The sequence below is a fragment of the Nerophis ophidion genome, linkage group LG15 (assembly GCF_033978795.1).
Source record: "Nerophis ophidion isolate RoL-2023_Sa linkage group LG15, RoL_Noph_v1.0, whole genome shotgun sequence".
NCBI lineage: Eukaryota > Metazoa > Chordata > Actinopteri > Syngnathiformes > Syngnathidae > Nerophis > Nerophis ophidion.
Genome location: NC_084625.1, coordinates 22,691,456 through 22,711,616, shown reverse-complemented (window position 1 = coordinate 22,711,616; position 20,161 = coordinate 22,691,456). Strand labels below are relative to the sequence as shown.

The following is a 20,161-nucleotide window of genomic DNA, read 5'->3' as shown; positions in this document are numbered from 1 at the left end:
CCACTACTAAAAAATACTCACAAAATATACGCACTATGGAAAACTTCTACTTTGACCAACAAATGCTAACAGCCTCAGTTCTCAATGGTTAATAATAATCAACATTATTATTATAACGACTAAAAATCATCATGCTTCTCACATCTATTAATGCAGTGAATGTTCAACCTTTTTGGAGCCGAAGCACATTTTTTTTATATTGAAAAAATGCGGAGGCACACCACTAGCAGAAAACATTAAAAACGTTTTCCTACAGGGGTCACATACTGAAAAATTAACCACTTTGATATTTTTGTATGTTTTTTTATTTTGTGTAAAGGCTAAAAAACAACTGTATATGCTGTATGTTTAAAGACAACACTGTGTGCTCTTATTAGTAATTAATTTAAACATTTTCTCATTACTTTATCCCTTTTTGCTTAATTTTTCTCATTTTTCCTGTTGTCTTTGCTTTGCTTTGATGTATTTATATGCTGTGTGCCACAAAAGTTAAGTTTTAAAGTTAAAGTGCCAATGATTGTCACACACACACTAGGTGTGAAGTGGCGAAATTATTCTCTGCATTTGACCCATCACCCTTGATCACCCCCTGGGAGGTGAGGGGAGCAGTGGGCAGCAGCGGTGGCCGCGCCTGGGAATCATTTTTGGTGATTTTAACCCCTAATTCCAACCCTTGATGCTGAGTGCCAAGCAGGGAGGTAATGGGTCCCATTTTTTTATAGTCTTTGGTATGACTCGGCCGGGGTTTGAACTCACGACCTACCAATCTCAGGGCGGATCACTGTACAATTTTTTTCTCTACAAGACGCTGGTTTCCACTAACGAAAACATTATACTGCCAATTATGATGGAGGAAGAGTTTATCAAATCACATTCAGGACGGCTGAAAAAAATACATTTAAAAGTTTAGATGGCAACTTTACACTTATTTTTTTATTTCATACTCCTTGAGTCCCGGAGAGCCCTAATAGCCAATACATTACAAATACATGCCATACAGTAATACAAACTCCTCATATATTTTGGCTATTTCAGCTCTTTGAGACCCAATAAGTCTGAAAAAAATAAAAAGTTGAAAGTTGCCACCTGAACCTTTGGATGTGTTTTCAGCCATCTTGAATCTAACATGTGATGTGGCAGGCAAGACGTGACAGTACTTTTTTTTTTTAACACTATAACTAAAAACAGGAACAAACAAAAGGCGCGCACAATGGCGGTACAAAAACTTGGCTATGAAACAAAACTATGAACATAAAACAAAACACTTGCACAATGGCATGAAAAACAAAAAAAAACTTAATTGGAAAAAGACAAGGGGCATGGATCATTGGCATGAAAGGCATAGAAGATGGTAGACGGTGAGAAGGAAGTGATGTTGCCAGGACGAAGAACGGAAACAGACAGGCTTAAATAATACTGTGGTGATTAGTGGAAACAGGTGAGACAGGAGGACAGGTGAAAACTAATGGGTAGTCATGGTGACAAAACAAACCAAGAAGTGCAAAAACAGGAACTGAGTGGCGCAAAAACAAACAGAACATGACTAAAACAAAGCATGATCACATATACATGACAAATCTAAAGTCCCTTACAATAAAGCCTATGGGAGCTGTTCAATTCTGTTTATAGAGCCCTTAAAAACATCCATACACCTCCATTGAGGTTTTATATACATTATGTATGTATATATGTAATGCAGTCTCAGGCACATTTATAATAACATTTAATATGTACCTGTTTTGTAAATTTTAAGCATACACAGCGTATTAATTTAAAAAATGCATCACAACGTTTGCTTTTTTTTCCCCTTCATCACTGATTATTACTCATTGCAGACTTTATGAGAGCCAACAAACATAATACTACATCACTTACTGTACAATGTCAGCTTTCATTAGGATGCTGACTCCTGGGATGTTCATATATTCCCATTTAGGTGAAGAACGTCTCATAATCCTCAAGAAGAAATGGGGTGAGGGGACTAGCGATTTTTCAGTCGTTCTTGCCAATTTCAGGTCCTAAATCGGTTGTCAAAGTGTGCCAACATATCGGATTACCTACTTAATGTGTCATGTCCAGGGGAGAGTCGAGAATAAACTTATGGGGAGCAAGGGAGAAAAGAAGCAGCATACCACTACATCATGTAAAGGTTTTCCGTTCGGGCTCCAGTACTCTGGAATGCCCTCCCGGTAACAGTTCGAGATGCTACCTCAGTAGAAGCATTTAAATCTCACCTTAAAACTCTTTTGTATACTCTAGCCTTTAAATAGACCTCCTTTTTAGACCAGTTGATCTGCCGCTTCTTTTCTTTTTCTCCTCTGTCCCCCCCTCCCTTGTGGAGGGGGTCCGGTCCGATGACCTTGGATGAAGTACTGGGTGTCCAGAGTCGAGACCTAGGAAGGACCGCTCGTCGGGAGCCAGGATGGACCACTCGCCTGTGTATCGGTTGGGGACATCTCTACGCTGCTGATCCGACTCCGCTTGGGATGGTTTCCTGTGGACGGGACTCTCGCTGCTGTCTTGAATCCGCTTTGAACTGAACTCTCGCGGCCGTGTTGGAGCCACTATGGATTGAACTTTCACAGTATCATGTTAGACCCGCTCGACATCCATTGCTTTCGGTCCCCTAGAGGGGGAAAGGTTGCCCACATTTGAGGTCCTCTCCAAGGTTTCTCATAGTCATCATTGTCACTGGCGTCCCACTGGGTGTGAATTCTCCCTGCCCACTGGGTGTGAGTTTTCCTTGCCCTTATGTGGGTTCTTCCGAGGATGTCGTAGTCGTAGTGGTTTGTACAGTCCTTCGAGACATTTGTGATTTAGAGCTATATAAGTAAACATTGATTGATTGATTGATTGATTGATTGATTGATAGGGACGTACGGAAGTGATTACGTTGCGGTTTGTCTGCGTTAGCGCTTATAAAAACAATATCCCTAAAAGTTGGTTAATCAAATCACGAAATGTGAAATGAGCGTGGCGCTTTTTGAATTGTTATTTTATCGGATTTTATGGGCGGACTAATGGAGCTCCCATTGGCTCAGCTGTAAACGCACTTTCATTTACATTTATAAAGTATTTAGAATGCATTTTAAAAAATCCATCCGTCGTCAAGTCTTTCATAATGATTGTGAACGATAGGCAAAATTACAAAAAAGTGCAGTTCCATTTTAAGTGGAAACCGTGGTCTTGTAGAAAAAAAATGTTGTATTGTGGTCTACACCAGTGGATTTCAAATGGGGGTACGCGTACCCCTGGGGGTACTTGAAGGTATGCAAAGGGGTACGTGAGATTTTTTTTTAAAATATTGTTAAAATAGCAACAATTCAAAAATCCTTTATAAATATATTTATTGAATAATACTTCAACAAAATATGAATGTAAGTTCATAAACTGTGAAAAGAAATGCAACAATGTAATATTCAGTGTTGACAGCTAGATTTTTTGTGGACATGTTCCATAAATATTGATGTCAAAGATTTCTTTTTTTTGTGAAGCAATGTTTGGAATTAAGTTAATGAATTCAGATGGGTCTCTGTTACAATCCCCAAAGAGGGCACTTTAAGTTGATGATTACTTTTGTGTAGAAATCTTTATTTATAATAGAATCACTTGTTTATATTTTTCAACAAGTTTTTAGTTATTTTTATATCTTTTTTTCCAAATAGTTCAAGAAAGACCACTACAAATGAGCAATATTTTGCACTGTTATACAATTTAATAAATCAGAAACTGATGACATAGTGCTGTATTTTACTTATTTTTTTCAACCAAAAATGCTTTGCTCTGATTAGGGGGTACTTGAATTAAAAAAAAAGTTCACATGGGTTACATTACTGAAAAAAGGTTGAGAATCACTGGTCTACACAACCACAAATGTGATGTCAACATATATGTAGGCGACAGGTCCTAGGTGGTGAAAACAACTAAATCACCATAACATTACGTCTTTTTACTATACTTTTTTGCTATCACTAATGTTAATTGCTTTCGTTTAGGTGGACCTATGGCATCCGAACAGCATTTCTCTAATCAGCTTCAACGCTACAGTGGATGTACACGTCAGACGTAAAGACACACGAGGACTACGTGGCAGCTTAAAGCAAGAAGGAATCCAATATAGGTGAGATCCGGCCAAAAAAACCTCATGTACTTCTTTTAATACACTCAATAACAACCCTGCAGGACTAAGATGCTATCACACCACGTCAATCTCACTGTGCTGCAGGGTTTTTATCTCTGATCTGCAGGAGGAAATTGAAAGGCAGCAGACGGGCCGTCGCTCGTCTCGCCAGCGCAGGTCAGAGAGCCAGCACGACTATGAGGTCTACCACTCCCTGGAAGAGGTATTATAGTCTCTCATCAACATCATCTAAGTGAGTCTTTTTCAACCAGCCACTGAGATACAGTCTGGTGTGCCGTGGGAGATTATGTAATTTCACTTAATTGGGTTAAAAATATTTTTTGCCAAACGGTAATTATAATCCGCAAATGTGCCGTTGTTGAGTGTCTGTACTGTCTAGAGCTCAGCAGAGTAACCGTGTAATACTATTCCATATCAGTAGGTGGTCGCAGGAGGTTAATTGCTTTGCATATGTCGGGAACATGGTTTGTCGTGATCACAATATGCGGGAGGCAGCGTGCAGGTAAAAAGGTATCTAAGACTTAAGCCAAAAATGAACAAAAGGCGAGTGCCGCTAAGAAAAGGCATTGAAGCTTGGGATGCAGAGTAAACAATAACAGAATGCTGGACTACAGCAAAGACTTACAGCAAGTGGAGCAGACGGCATCCACAAAGTACATCCGTACATGACATGACAATCAACAGTGTCTCCACAAAGAAAGATAGTGTCCGCACAACTTAAATAGTCTTGATTGCGAAAACAAAGCCGGTGCGGGGAATAGCGTTCAAAGAAGACAGAAAACTGCTACAGAAAAACACCAACAAAAGAGGAAAAGCCACCAAAATAGGAGTATAAGACAAGAACTAAAACACTACACACAGGAAAACAACAAATAACTCTGTAAGTCACGGCGTGATGTGACAGGTGGTGACAGTACACCTACTTTGAGACAAGAGCTGTAGTGAAGCATGATCTGTTATGGTTTGAATTCATATACAACAATTATGAATCCAACCTACTCAGTGGCTTAGTTGTTAGAGTGTCCGTCCTGAGATCGGTAGGTTGTGAGTTCAAACCCCGGCCGAGTCATGCCAAAGACTATTAAAAAAATGGACCCATTGCTTAGCAATCAGTATCAAGGGTTGGAATTGGGGGTTAAATCACCATTAATGATTCCTAAGCGCCGCTACCGCCCACTGCTCCGCCCACTTCCCGGGGGGTGATCAGGGGGATGGGTGAAATGCAGAGGACAAATTTCACCACACCTAGTGTGTGTGTGACAATCATTGGTACTTTACCTTAACTTTAATTGCGAGAACAACTTTTTACTGTCAATATCGGCTGTGGAGTTTCATTTTTTAATGTTTTCTGCTGGTTGTAAGTTTTCAATGAAAAACATGTGCCTTGGCTCAAAAAAGGTTGAAAAACACTGATCTAACTCACTATTTACTATTTGTGCTCTGATGCACTGTGTCCAGATCCAGACGTGGATGTTTGACATGAACACAACTTATCCTGACCTACTCCAAATGTTCTCCATCGGGAAGTCCTATGAGGGACGACCGCTTTATGTCCTTCAGGTAATGGGCCAAAACACAAGCAGGCACGTCAAAGCAGCATCAAGTGACAACGCTCATCTCCTGTCAGCTAGGAAAGAGAAGTCGCCCCCAGAAAAAAGCCGTCTGGATCGACTGCGGGGTCCACGCTAGGGAGTGGATAGGCCCCGCTTTCTGTCAGTGGTTCGTCAAAGAGGTAGTCCTACATGAACACAATACTGAACACAATACTGAACACAATACGCAAACAGCATCATGTAGTAACCTTCTAGCACCACCAGAGGGTAGCGTGTCATTCTACTCCAGACCTGGGCAAATTAGGGCCTGGGGGCCGTTAAGATTTTTAATCTGGCCCGCCAGACATTCCCAAATATTTTTTTTCTGGATCCTTAGGATGGAAACTGTAGCTGCCATTATGATGTGTAGTGATGTTTTCAAATGACCGTAAGTCTTGAACTATACAAAGTACTTCAATGGTCGGATTCTGCATTTTGCATGATATACTAGTTACTATGGTAATATAAGTGATGAGGCACCAAGCAGTGTGGGTGGGGAGCGTTTCCACAGAGTGTTTCCAGAGGCGGCCAGCCTGAAATACGGGTGTCAGGCACAGACACGGATGGAGATTTTTAAAACAAAGTTTTGAAGTTTAGTGACCCTTCGCGTTCATATTTCGCTGTGTGTTTCATTTTTGTTGTGTTTTGTTAGATTTTAAAATGTCGATCGAGGGGGTGATGTTCATATGTTGTCGATATTCAGTGTTTTATCGTTCATAGTTAATAGTGGAAATCCCACATTATTTTCAAGTACATTTTGGGTGCCTCATTCAGTAAAAAAAAAATGTTAAGTTCCATTTTGTTTTTTTAAGGCAGTCGGTCGTAGCGTTTTTAGCTTTTTATACCCGCCACCCAGACACATTTTTTTCTCTAAATCTGGCCCCCCTGAGTCAAAATAATTGCCCAGGCCTGTTCTACTCCATGCCAATTTCTAAAAAACACATTGTCGTTATGGGGTGTTGTGGGTGGAATTTTGAGGACAAAAATTATTTAATTCCATTTTGAAATAAGGCTGTAACATAACAAAATGTGGAAAAAGTGAAGTGCTGTAAATATTTGCATTGCATTGTATTGTAAAGCCAACAGCATCATGTAGTAACCCCTTAGCGCCACTAGAGGGCAGTGTGTCATTCTACTTCATGCAATGGTAACCAGGCTGTAGGATGAATTGCCAACAGTATCACTGTGCATTTAATTAAACTCCTGAACAACACAAGGACAAGCAATCCACAGCTTTATTCTAGTACCAAAAACTTTAACAAATAATAGAAACGACCAGAGGGGCTTCACTTCACGGTGGCAGAGGGGTTAGTGCGTCTGCCTCACAATACGAAATTCCTGCAGTCCTGGGTTCAAATCCAGGCTTGGGATCTTTCTGTGTGGAGTTTGCACGTTCTCCCCGTGAATGCGTAGGTTCCCTCCGGGGATAGGTTGATTGACAACACTAAATTGGCCCTAGTGTGTGAATGTTGTCTATCTGTGTTGGCCCTGTGATGAGGTGGCGACTTGTCCAGGGTGTACTCCGCCTTCCGCCCGATTGTAGCTGAGATAGGCGCCAGCGCCCCCCCGCGACCCCAAAAGAGAACAAGCGGTAGAAATGGATGGAAAATGGAAGAAACGGCCAGAGGACTTTGTGGGGTTTTCAAGGTGAATTTGCCTTTTAGGGGTTTGTTTATTGAAATGGACAAGTCTTCCCAAGGCAGCTGCTAGAATGTTGTATGAGCTTGAAAAAAGGAAGTTATTGTGTTAAAGGGGTAAAAATGGAGTAAAAGTGTTTCATAACATACAGCCCCCTTTTTTAAAAAATGCTGAAAATACATGTGAGCCTCATGTCCACTGTGATGGACATATGGCCTTCACTTCTGAAAAAATGTAATTTTCTTCTCATCAGAACAGAAAAAAACGTAACTAATGAAATAATCAGTACATGTTTGTCATTGCAGATTTGTCCATTAGAATAGCTAAATAGCTGCCATCATGTCGTTTGCGCACCTTTGAAGTTAGTCTGTTAGAAAAGTAGAAATTGGAAGTTTTCTCTTAAGCGCGAGTGTTTAATCCATCCATCCATCCATTTCTACCGCTTGTCCCTTTTTGGGGTCACTGGAGCCTATTCTCAGCTGTCTTCGGGCTGAATGCGGTGTATACCCCGGACAAGTCGCCACCTCATTGCAGGGCCAACACAGATAGACAACATTCACACTCACATTCACACACTAGGGCCAATTTAGTGTTGCCAATCAACCTATCCCCAGGTGCATGTCTTTGGAATCATTGGTTTTAATTACAGTCTGTTTTTAATAATCTGAACAATTGTTTTCAATGTCCACAGTAGTGGACATGAGAGCTTACTACAATAAACTGCTGTAAATTGTTGATCATGTGTTTGTTTCTTTCAAAAATATTTTTTCTCCTCATCAAAACAGTACATCAGATGACGGATTAAATATTTATTGTTTGGGTTTGTCCGTTGAAATTGACAATTCAGCATCCCAAGATGGCTGCCCCAGTATGTCATACATAGCAAGCCATTTGCGCACACAAAGTATTTTTGGTAAAATAGTCTATTTTTAAAAAAGTGGCAAAACATTTGTCAAATGTCCACTAGGATGGACGTGAGAACTATAAACTGCTGTACGTTGTCGATCATTTCAGGGTTTTTTTTATTAACAAATATAGTTTCCTTCTCATCAAAACAGTAGAAAAAATATGGATGAAAGACTTGTCACTAGATATTTTTTATCATTGGGTTTGTCCATTGAAATTATCAGTCAATATTGTTTATTGTTGGGTGTGTCCATTGAAATGGACAATCAGTCTTCCCAAAATGACTACAAGCATGTTGTATGCTTACATGAGAGGTTATTTATTGTATTAAAAAAGTACAATATTTATTTTTTCAAGCACAATTGTTAAATCAATGGTTTTGATGTAAGACAATTGAAACACATTGGTTGAATTAAGATTATTACCATTGGCCATAAATCCGATCAAAGTGTTTTCCTGTGATATTACAGGCCATCAATTCCTACCGCTATGACCCAAACACACGACGATTGCTCAACCAGCTCAACTTCTACATCATGCCTGTCTTCAACGTGGATGGATACCACTTCAGCTGGACCAAAGTATGACATAAGCAAAGCATGAACTATGAATCATTAAATAAAAACAGTGCACAGCAAAATTACAGCGCCCTGAAAGCCTGTAACAGTACATGCCGATCCTAATTGGACCCCCAGAGCAGCGTAAATGGTGGTAGGCCTCAGAGTCATTAAAGGTGTGTTTCTTATATGTGTAGGATCGATTCTGGAGGAAGACCCGATCTAAAAACCGCAAGTTCCATTGCAGAGGAGTCGATGCTAACAGAAATTGGAAAGTGAAATGGTGTGGTGAGTGTGACCAATATAAAAAGGTACTGTCAATGTTGAATGGGAAAATATAACTACTATAAAACCTATGCACAGGCACAACAGTTTATTTATGCAAACCTTTATTCACTGAGTAATAGACATCCATTTTAAAGAAATTTAAAGACATGACTCAATAATTTTTTTTTACCTATTGCAACTTTTCCTGTAACATACTCTTGACTTAACAGTGGAAACTCTCGGCTCAACCCCAGTCAACATTTTGTGATAGGAAATAATGAAGTGGTCCGTTCCAGAGTGAAACTATGGTTGCCAGTGTTTGTATTTGTATGCATGGGCAATGTTGGAAGTAGCATTTTCATATGTTGTATTTGTATGCATGGGCAATGTTGGAAGTAGCATTTTCATATTGTCATGTTATACTAGCCTGCTGTGTTTGCTATGGTATCGCTGCATTGTAGTAAATTCCATGTATGGATGTGGTTGTCATTACACTTTTTGCCTCAATTGGTATCTTTCTATGGAGGAAAAAATCACAAAGATGGCTGTTTGAATTTTGCGCTTCTGTACCAATTTAAAGTTGCATAACCCACAGCAGATCATGGAAATGGTTAACTGTTGCCACCAGGGTTGCGTACACTGTGTGCTTAAGTTTTCAATAACATTTCTGTATTTTTAACGGTCATACAAACATAAACATTTTTGAAAACACATTAGTTAAACACTCTAGTTGCTACACTATGCTGCATCGCAGTGCGTTCAATTTACAGATCGGTGATTATTATCAATCTAGATGGCGGTAAAGACTCCATGGTTTTAGGCATATTTCACAAAAAATGTTTACACAAGTTTAGGGGAACCTGAGGAAATAATGCCATCTACATACAGTATGTATGTATTGGCAACGTTTAAAGCAGTTCTTTTCAAATAGTAGGGCGGACCCCCTGGGGGGGGAAGTGCGATGCCGGGGGGTTGTGTTAAAAAGCTCATTGTAGCCATTAAATACAAATTTCTCATTTTGATAAAAAAAAAAACTAAAAACAAAAACCAGCAGAAATTATTTTTTGGGGGATTAAAGTGTTTTATAATTGCTGAACAATTTTATTTTTTTGTCATTTATTGAGTTTAATTTTGTTTTTCATCATCAAATGATATCAAATGGTTCAAGTTTAAATATTTAGTTGATTTTTTTGAATATCCGACAAATTGATGCACTATAAATATTTTCTGTAACACACTAAAAACAATGTTAATACATTTATTATTTTTCTATATTTCTTTGTTTTCTATAATATTGCTAAGAATACAATGTTAGGCAGAGGTGTACTTGTAACATTTTTATAGACAAATACCGTATAGTCCTGGCAGAGAGTGGGGGCCATAACAAAAAATAATTGAGAAGCACTTATTTAAAGTAACATTTAACAGTGATAATAATGTTTTTCTTCGAAACACAATCTCTGCTTATCCTTTGATTATATTAGCGAAAGGCTGAATTTTCATTGACTCGGTCATATTGTACTGAGTGTTCAGGACAGCAATGGGACAATGGTTATCATCACACATGTCCTCTGTGACATCACTGGCACACTTCTGTGATTGCATCACACAAACAAAAAAAGTGTTTTCGCCGCTCACTGAGCTGAAGTGGACTAACAAGACAAACAAGATGGCGGTCCCAACTGAGATATTTTGCGTTCGTATGACCTCAAGAGTTTTCTTGACCAGTTTTCAAAAACCAAAATATTTTTGCAGACTGTTTACAAAATGCTTGTTTGGAGCGCTTCTTCAGCTTTCGACTGACCCTCCGACACATCTTTCCGCAGCTCCTCCGTGTCTTTTAGTTGACAATTTTGCATTTGTGATGTCATCTTCATGTTCTGTGCCGCCAGTAAAGAGTTTTCCTGCTGCAGTTTGGCAAGCAGGTCGTCCTTCCCCTGCAAGGTCTGCCTCATGTGCGTCTGCATGCGCTCCCACTCGCTTTTAAAAAGCTGCCACTCCGCGTCGATGGTGGCGACCGTTTTTTTGGTGTTCTCTGCCGCCGTCTTTCTGAGCTGCTCACACTCCTCCATCCAGTACTTCCTGACATTGGCTATTTCCTTCCTGGATGCTTCCAGAGAGACCTGGAGGTTGCTCACCTCGTCCTGATTTAACTCCAGCTCCACAGCCTCTTGGAGCTCCTGGTCACTCTCCTTGGTGGAGGTTGCAGCTGCGGGCGGCTCCTCGCCAACAGCAGCCTTCTTGGCGTCCTGCTTCCCTTTCAGGTCCTCCGTCAGAGAGTAGAGTCGTCGTTGCAGCTCCGCCGTCTCTTCTTCGAGTTTGAGAAGCTGGCCGGACACGGCGCCGTTCTCCGCGACGAGGATGCAGTTCTCATTGGTCAGCTTTGCCACGATCTCGTCCTTCTCCTGCATGCTGCAGCCCATGTGCCACTGCAGGCGCTCCATCTCCGTCTTGAAGTAGTCAGTGGTGTCCATGCTGTGTCTCTGCATGTTCTCCAGCTTGGAGTTGAAAAGGGCCTCCATCTCCTCGATCTGCCACTGCATGTTCTCCCACTGAGCCTGCAGCTGGGCCGCCGTCTCCTGCTCGCGCAGCAGCCAGCACTGCTGCCACTCGGCGTTCACCGCCGCCACCATGCTCTCAGAGCCGTCCTCCCTGGCCTTCAGCAGCTCGTGCTCCTCCATCCAGTACTTCCGGGCCTGCACCGCTTCCGCCTGAGCCACAGCCAGCGCGTTCTTCAGGGTGCTCATCTCGTTTTCCTTTTCCCGCAGCTTTTGTTCCATCTCCGGCGTGGTGCGTCCGGTCCGAGCTTCGTCCAGAGCCTTGTGAAGCTTCTGCCTGTCCTCGTGATGTCGTCTGCGGTCGCTGTCCATCTGCTCCCTCAAGGCCACGTTTTGGGCCGCCAGCTCCCTGTTGGTGTTCTCGCTGTAGTAGAGGGCCCGCTTGAGGCCACCCGGTCTGTGGTGGCCACCCTCTGTAGTCTTGCCCTGATGCCATTGCTGATGTGGCTGAAACAACCGGTAAATGTTGACTCCGAACTTTCAACATGCCTCAAAGCTGTCGTTCCCGCTTTCAACTTACCCTCCTTGGATAGTCTGCTTTGGCCGCGTTGGAAAACTCCCTCCTGTCTGTGTTTTCAGAGATCCTTTCCTCCTTGTTATCCATACTGGTGTTTGCTAATTAGTGACCATACTTTAGCTTTATTGGGAATTGTGACTTTATTGTAGAAAAGTCAGTAAAGGAGAGGGAGACGCCAGAAGGATCAAAACCGTCCAGTCATAAAGGCGCCAAGAGTCACAAAGGAGCGATGTATAAATAAAAAAAGTCATTCGGGTGTTTGTGACACCGCTGTGACACGTGCAAACCTCGTGACTACACGCTCACAATGAATCCAATTGCTTGGTTGTATATAGAAAGCAAAATTGGAAATACTTCAGAGTAGTCAGTGTGCAGCTTGACACACAAACATTATTGTATCAATAGCGAGATGATTGTTGCTTGCCTGGTGTTGGCAGTGGTATGGTCTGGGGATGCACAAATGCTGCCAGCACTGGTAGAACTGTGGTTCTTTGAGAAAAAAAGAAAGAAAAAAAAACATGCCGTGTGACATTGTAAAGCAGAAACGGTGTCATGGCAGTTTTTCCAACATGGAGCCCAGAACACACCTCCAAGAGAAAAAAAGAGAATCTCCAGTTGACTTGTTGTCCAATAGACACTACATATATGCGGCTATTAGGGTTGTCCCAATACCAATGTTTTGGTACCAGTACTAAAATGTATTTCGATACTTTTATATACCGTTCAAAATAAAAGGACACTACAAAAAATAATAATTATCGTCTTAATTTTAACAGAAAATCTTATTAAAAATTAACACACATTTCTTATTACAATCAAAAAACAATGTTGGCATTAAGTAACATAGTGACCAGTGGTTCATTAACTTTTTTCAAGTACCACCTGAGAAAACACTTGGCTCTCCACGTACCACCATAATAACCAACAGTAAAATACAGTAGTGTATTAGGCCTAAGTATTCATTAAAAACAAGGCAGATGTTTTATTTAACAAATATATTGAATATTTTTGACCACTGTAACATTACACACAGTGTGAACAGTAACACTGTGTTGATTATAGGAAAAAAACACTGTACTTTATAATCAAGTGATTTTTGGCATACCACTAGATGTATCGTACCACAGTTTGTAGATCACTGTACTAGACAACTTATCTTTTAGTAGCAAGTAAGCAAACAAAGGCTCCTACTTTGGCTGCTGACATATGCAGTAACACCCATCCATCCATCCATCCATTTTCTACCGCTTGTCCCTTTCAGCGTCGCGGGGGCAAGTAACATACATCCATCCATCCATTTTCTACCGCTTGTCCCTCTCAGGGTCGCGGGGGCCAGTAAAATCCATCCATCCATCCATTTTCTACCGCTTGTGCCTTTCAGGGTCGCGGGGGCCAGTAACATCCATCCATCCATCCATTGCCTATCTCAGCTGCTTTCGGGCGAAAGGTGGGGTACTCCCTGGACAAGTCGCCACCTCATGACAGAGCCAACACAGATAGACAGACAAAGTATTGTGTAATTTTTTCATGGTATTATTTGGTCAAAATTATGAGGGACAAGCGGTAAAATATGGATGGATTATTAATCTACTTGTTCATTTACTGTTAATACCTGCTCACTCTCTGTTTTGACATGTTCTATCTACACGTATGTTACAATGTAATAAGCACTCATCCTTCAGTTTGGATACTTCACATGAGTTTTGGCTGCTACTACAAATTTGGGTTCGGAGCCATACCAAGTAGTTACACTGCAAATTATTTGCAATTTGCCAGGATTTAAGATTACATTTCTAAACATTTCCATAGTTTGAAGAGCTATTTACCTATTTTTGTTGTTGACTAATCTTATTTTTAGCATGAAAAAATTATATTTGTTAAATTCTAGTTCAAAATTACTATTCGAATAAGATTATTTGGTTTCCTCCAACATATCATTTTTTAAAGGCCTACTGACACCCACTACTACCGACCATGCAGTCTGATAATTTATATATCAATGATGAAATATTAACATTGCAACACATGCCAATACGGCTTTTTAGTTTACTGAATTACAATTTTAAATTTCCCGCAGAGTTTCTTGTTGAAAACGTCGCGGAATGATGACGCGTGCGCGTGATGTTTCGAGTTGCAGGGGACATATTAGCGCAGCACCAATAGCGGCTAAAAGTCGTCTCTTTTCATCGCGCAATTACACGGTATTCTGGACATCTGTGTCGCTGAATCTTTTGCAATTTGTTCAATTAATAATGGAGAAGTCAAAGTAGAAAGATGGAGGTGGTAAGCTTTAGCCTTTAGCCACACAAACACACGGTGTTTCCTTGTTTCAAATTCCCGGAGGTGAAGCTTTACTATGGATCAAAGCGGTCAAGCGAACATGGATCCCGACCACTTGTGAACCGGCAGGTTTTGGTGAGAAAATTGTGGTAAAAAGTCGCCTCTTACCAGAGATCAGCGGAACTTCTGTCGTGCTGCTGCTGCCGTAACTAATTCCCTCAGTGACTGGCGTCAAGACACCCGTGGACACACCCCTCAGGTACTATATAATCTCACTAAAACACTAGCAACACAATAGAAAGATAAGGGATTTCCCAGAATTATCCTAGTAAATGTGTTTAAAAATATCTGAATCGCTCACAATGCAATCGCCTTTTTTTTTTTTTACTTTATTTTTTTTTTATTTTTTTTTATAGTCCTTTGCTATCAATATCCCCAGCCACGAACCTTTCATCCTCGCTCAAATTAATGGGGAAATTGTCGTTTTCTCGGTCCAAATAGCTCTTTTTGTTGGAGGCTCCCATTATAAACAATGTGAGGATGTGAGGAGCCCTCGCACGGGTGACGTCATCGTCTGCAACCTCCGGTAAAGGATAGGCTTTTTTATTAGCGACCAAAAGTTGCGAACTTTATCGTCGATGTTCTCTACTAAATCCTTTCAGCAAAAATATGACAATATCGCGAAATGATCAAGTATGACACATAGAATGGACCTGCTATCCCCGTTTAAATAAGAAAATCTAATTTCAGTAGGCCTTTAAAGATTCTGCAACATCTCCCGGATACATAATTGCAAGTTGAAAAATGCTAGAATAAAATACTTATTTCTAGCTTAAAAGTCTTGCTTATTTCTAGATATACAAATCTTAATTTAGGATCTCTTATCAAGTAAAATTATCTGTCCATGCAGCTAGTTAATTTCACTTTTAGTATTTTCCCTAAAATCTAAGCTTTTTATCCTATATTTTGACAGCTCCTTTTTGCAGTACAGAGGGTCATGCACTGGTCATACGTAATGTTCTCCTGTGTCCAGGGACATTTTTTCTGAGTTCATTGGCGATAAAATAATGACAACATTTTATTACAATAAAAAAACAATGTAATCATTGTAGTATTGACTATATAGGGTGTAGTACTTGGTATCATTTGTGTAGATCCACCTATTTGTTCACATTTATGAGCGCTGGCTTGCTGTTAGCGGTTAGCTATTGTATCCTACGGTGTGTAGTGAAGCATGTTTAGCTATTCCTCGTCTTGCGTGATGATATTTTTAAGAAATGTAGTTTATTTGTCGCCATGGAGCCAAGGATTAGTGATTTAGAAGTAGCTAAAACACTTTGTGGATGGACGTTAGCCACTAGCTACAACAGGAAGGGGATTCATTCATATGGCCCAATTCGTCCCGGTTTACCTTATACGTGACATGTGACGAATTTGCGGGTGCATTATCCACTTTTTTTGTCTCTCTTAGAATTAAAAATGTCGAGCAAAGCGAGACCAGCTTGCTAGTAAATAAATAAAATTTAAAAAATAGAAGCAGCTCACTGGTAAGTGCTGCTATTTGAGCTATTTTTAGAACAGGCTGGCGGGCTACTCATCTGGTCCTTACGGGCACTCCGTTGGTGACCCCTGGTCTTCAGAATGCCCTGTTCTGTGGGCGGTCCTATTTACGTGCTGAAGTCCACCTTCAGGCCAAGCCCACTTCGACAGCCTCCCCACCTTGTGGTTCCATATGGAGTCTACTGACAGATATAAGTTAGAACTATACTCTACTTTAGATGCATATGCGAGCCAGTCTGCCCAACACCAAGAGGATAGAGAAAAAGGGGAAACTCAGTAACTACAACTGCATAAAAAATAGCGGACTCGGGCAAAAGGCTTTGGGTATACCTTTACCAAAAATGGAGATATCTACTTATGTAACTAAGGGTTATTTGGAGCAAGTTTGGAAGAAGCAAGATTTTTTATAAATATCTTCACCATGCCTCCATGCTTTAGGTTCACATTTTTGTGACTTATGCAGATCTCAAATACACAAAAACGGGTACCACACTGCAAAAAGTCAGTGTTCAAAAACAAGAAGAAAAATACAAAAATTAGGGGTATTTTATTTGAACTAAGCTAAATTATCTGCCAATGGAACAAGAAAATTTGCCTTGTCAAGACTTTCCAAAACAAGTCAAATTTGCTAACCTCAATCAACCCAAAAATACATTAAAATAAGTATATTCTCACTAATAACAACTGCAGTTTTGTTGGTAGAAAAAAAGAGACCTTTTTGCTCAATGTGTTGAAAAATATTCTTAAGTAAATGCTAGTGTCATTAGCTTGACATAATGATATGCGCTCGGCTTTACATTTCTTCAAACCAGCGAACTTATACTAAAAACTAATTTATTGTTCTTAATTGTTTCTCTCGGGGTCTCCTAGCTGCTCAGGCAAATCAAATGGTCTAAAAATGTATTTTTCCATCGACAACATGACATCATCGCACCAAGTGCGTGCTCTTTCAGTCAATTAGTGCGCATATATACAGCCCGGCCCCCAGCCAAATTTTTTTAAATTGTAATTTTGAAGAATTTATCTGAATGTGTATGAACTATTTCAGTTCAAAATAGTTTGAAATGTCATATGTTAAATGTTTCAATATTAACTGTCAGTTTACTGCACTGTGCCAACTGTACTACTATATGAGTACGTATTGTCTATTGTTTCATTGAAAATAAAACAGCAAAGTCCATTTGACTGTCATCTGTTTCAATTGACACAATTGTGTCAAAATCATGATTTTTTTTATTTCATGCTTGAAATAAGAAATTATTACTTTGAAAAAGTAGTTTTATACATGTGAGTCTTGATGACACAGCTTTGCAACAGATGATATTCTAGTTTCAAGCATGTTTTACTCATCATTTAGGACCAAAATCCTTAAAACAAGTAAAAGACTAACATAAAATCTGCTTAGTGAGAAGAATGATCTTATCAGACAGAAAATAAGCAAACATCACCCTTATTTGAGATATTTAATCTTACTTAGATTTTAGTTTTTGCAGTGCAGTAGGTAAGAAAATATGGTTTTGCATAATAGGGCCTATTTATATGCATTTATATAGTATTGTCATTTAACAACAGACAATAGTTACCTGATGGTTCCCCCCCCACCCGCAGAAGAGGGAGCGTCGTCCCACCCCTGCGATGACACGTACTGCGGTCCCTTCCCCGAGTCTGAACCTGAGGTCAGGGCGGTGGCCAAGTTTCTGCGCAAGCACAAGAAGCGGGTCAAAGCCTACATCTCCATCCACGCCTACGCCCAAATGCTCCTCTACCCGTACTCTTACAAGTACGCCACCATCCCCAACTTCAACTGCGTGGTGAGGACACACTCAATTAACGGCCGGGTCAACCATCTGCTCACCTGTTTGGTGTGTCACTTTGGCAGGAGTCGGCAGCTCACAATGCCGTCACAGCACTTTATTCAGCCTACGGCATCAAGTACAGATATGGACCTGCTTCTACCACCCTCTGTGAGTATTACTTAGAAGACACAGGAGGTCCTCGGTCATGACACCTTTGTTACTCCACTTGTAGCTAAATGAACATTTGAGTAGGTCACAGAACACAAGAAGCACACATTAACACAGTAATCCAAAGATTCAATTCAAGGCTCAAATTAAACAATAAGACAAATATTCCTCTACTTTATCCCTGTGGTTGTCTTGCACACTGGAAGGAGCACTGAGACCACCAATGAGACCACTATGTTGCTGGGTTATCACTTTCCTTTTCAAAATGGTCTCATTACTGAAAACTCTACTCCGCTTAGTTAGCACTATATATTTCATAGCAACAGATCCAAGTTGTCTCAATGAGGAGACCACTATGTTGCTTGGTTATCACTTTCCATTTCAAAGTAGACTCGATAATGAAAACTCTTCGCTGCTAAGTTATCACTGTCTGTTTCATAGCAACAGATCTGTGTTGTCTCAATAAAGAGACCACTATGTTGCTTAGTTATCGGTTACCATTTCATAGTTGTCTCAATACTGACAACTCTACACTGCTTAGTTATCACTGTCTATTTCATAGCACAGATCTGTGTGGTTTCAACAATGAGACCACTATGCTGCTTAGTTATCACATTGTTTTTTTTAATAGTAGACTCAATACTAAAATTATATGCTGCTAAGTCGTCAGTATTTATTTCCTTACAGATCTGTGTTGTCTCAATAATTAGACCACTACACTGCTTAGTTATCAGTTTCCATTTCATAGTAGTCTCAATACTGACAACTCTACACTGCTTGGTTATCACTGTGTATTTTCATAGCACTGTGTTGTCTTAATAATGAGCCCATTATGCTGCTTGGATATAACGTCCCATTTCAGAGTAGACTAAATATGGAAAACTCTACGGTGCTAAGTTATCACTGTCTATTTTTTAGCAACAGATCTGTGTTGTCTCAATAATGACACCACTATGCTGCTTAGTTTTCACATTCTTTTTTTATTATAGTAGATTAAATACTAAAACTCTATGCTGTTAAATCATCACTGTCTATTTCATAACAACAGATCCGCGTTGTCGCAATAATTAGACCACTACGCTGCTTGGTTATCATTTTTCATTTCATAGTGGTCTTAATAATGAAAACTCTACTCTGCTTAGTTATCACAGTTTATTTCATGTCAACAGATCTGTCTTGTCTCAATAATGAGACCACTACACTGCTTAGTTATGGTTATGGTGTTAGGTTATTTCAAACGTGCATAAAATTGCAATACGATACATCACATTGTTCCAGTTTCTCATTACAGCGTGTCAGAAAAGGAGCAGGAGGAAGTAGAGCTTACAAACTGTACTAATATGATCCAGTTTACTGCAAACTGTTCAAACTCAAAAAGTGTTTACAAAAGTACATGGGAAAAAAACCCCTGATGGACATCTTCAACCATACTGCGGTAGAAAATGGATGGATGGATGAAAAATGAGACAATCTCATTCATAATGTGAATCACAACTTACTTAACTATTTATTCATAAAAACGGTGTTGATTATTTATTTAATTTGGTTGTGTTACATATTGAGCACAGGAAGTTAACAAATTTGTTAAAAATGGCTTTAAAATTGAAAAGAGGTATGATTGAATAAGCTCTGCTTCTTCCTACTCCTTTTCGGACTTGTTATAATGAGAAAATGGAACCATGTGATATATATTGTAACTGTATGCATGCTTCAACCATAACCACAAGCTTGGAAGACAACATGAAAGGCAACAGTTTAACTGAAAGAACAAAATTGTAGATGTCTAACCTGATTAACAAGTTCTATTTTTTATACAATAATAATTAGGGCTGTGTATTGGCAAGGACTTCACTACAGTATGGCAATAAACTGCAATATTCTACATAGTTCACTGATTAATTTAGAATGCAGCTTAAAATACAATTTAAATATGTACACTAAATGACGGTAAAACAGCTTTTGACAAACTGAGTCAAAATATATAAAATAATTCATTTCAATTGATGGCGATTTTACAGAACTTAAAAGTAAAAATAGAAACTAAGACATCAAAAATCAATATATTGCGATTTATTTCAATAACGATAGTTTTTCCAACCTCTATATTAATCATGAATGGGAGTGTTTCAGAACCACAAAACATTGTAACACGAGGACTAAAGTCACTTAAAGATGGATGTG

At 39.8% G+C, this 20,161-nt stretch overlaps 2 protein-coding genes across 3 annotated transcripts in view; one reads left to right on the top strand and one right to left on the bottom strand.

The window, feature by feature from the left end:
* LOC133569479 (carboxypeptidase A6-like) overlaps positions 1-20,161 on the top strand; it is a 35,659-nt gene that overhangs the window by 14,912 nt on the left and 586 nt on the right. The window contains exons 3-10 of one of the 2 annotated variants that reach the window (XM_061921847.1): positions 3,996-4,120; positions 4,226-4,343; positions 5,600-5,701; positions 5,769-5,873; positions 8,748-8,858; positions 9,032-9,122; positions 17,625-17,827; positions 17,896-17,980. In XM_061921847.1, the coding sequence (XP_061777831.1) occupies positions 3,996-4,120; positions 4,226-4,343; positions 5,600-5,701; positions 5,769-5,873; positions 8,748-8,858; positions 9,032-9,122; positions 17,625-17,827; positions 17,896-17,980 (940 nt within the window). Of the gene's footprint in view, positions 1-3,995; positions 4,121-4,225; positions 4,344-5,599; positions 5,702-5,768; positions 5,874-8,747; positions 8,859-9,031; positions 9,146-17,624; positions 17,828-17,895; positions 17,981-20,161 lie in introns of both variants that reach the window. The other variant, XM_061921848.1, reaches the window with a different exon arrangement.
* LOC133569481 (golgin subfamily A member 6-like protein 22) lies at positions 9,227-12,654 on the bottom strand. The gene is made up of 2 exons (XM_061921849.1): positions 12,180-12,654; positions 9,227-12,106 (listed from the first exon to the last, which is right to left on the bottom strand). Exons 1-2 carry the CDS (start codon positions 12,261-12,263, stop codon positions 10,862-10,864), a joined length of 1,329 nt encoding a protein of 442 aa, XP_061777833.1. The 5' UTR covers positions 12,264-12,654; the 3' UTR covers positions 9,227-10,861.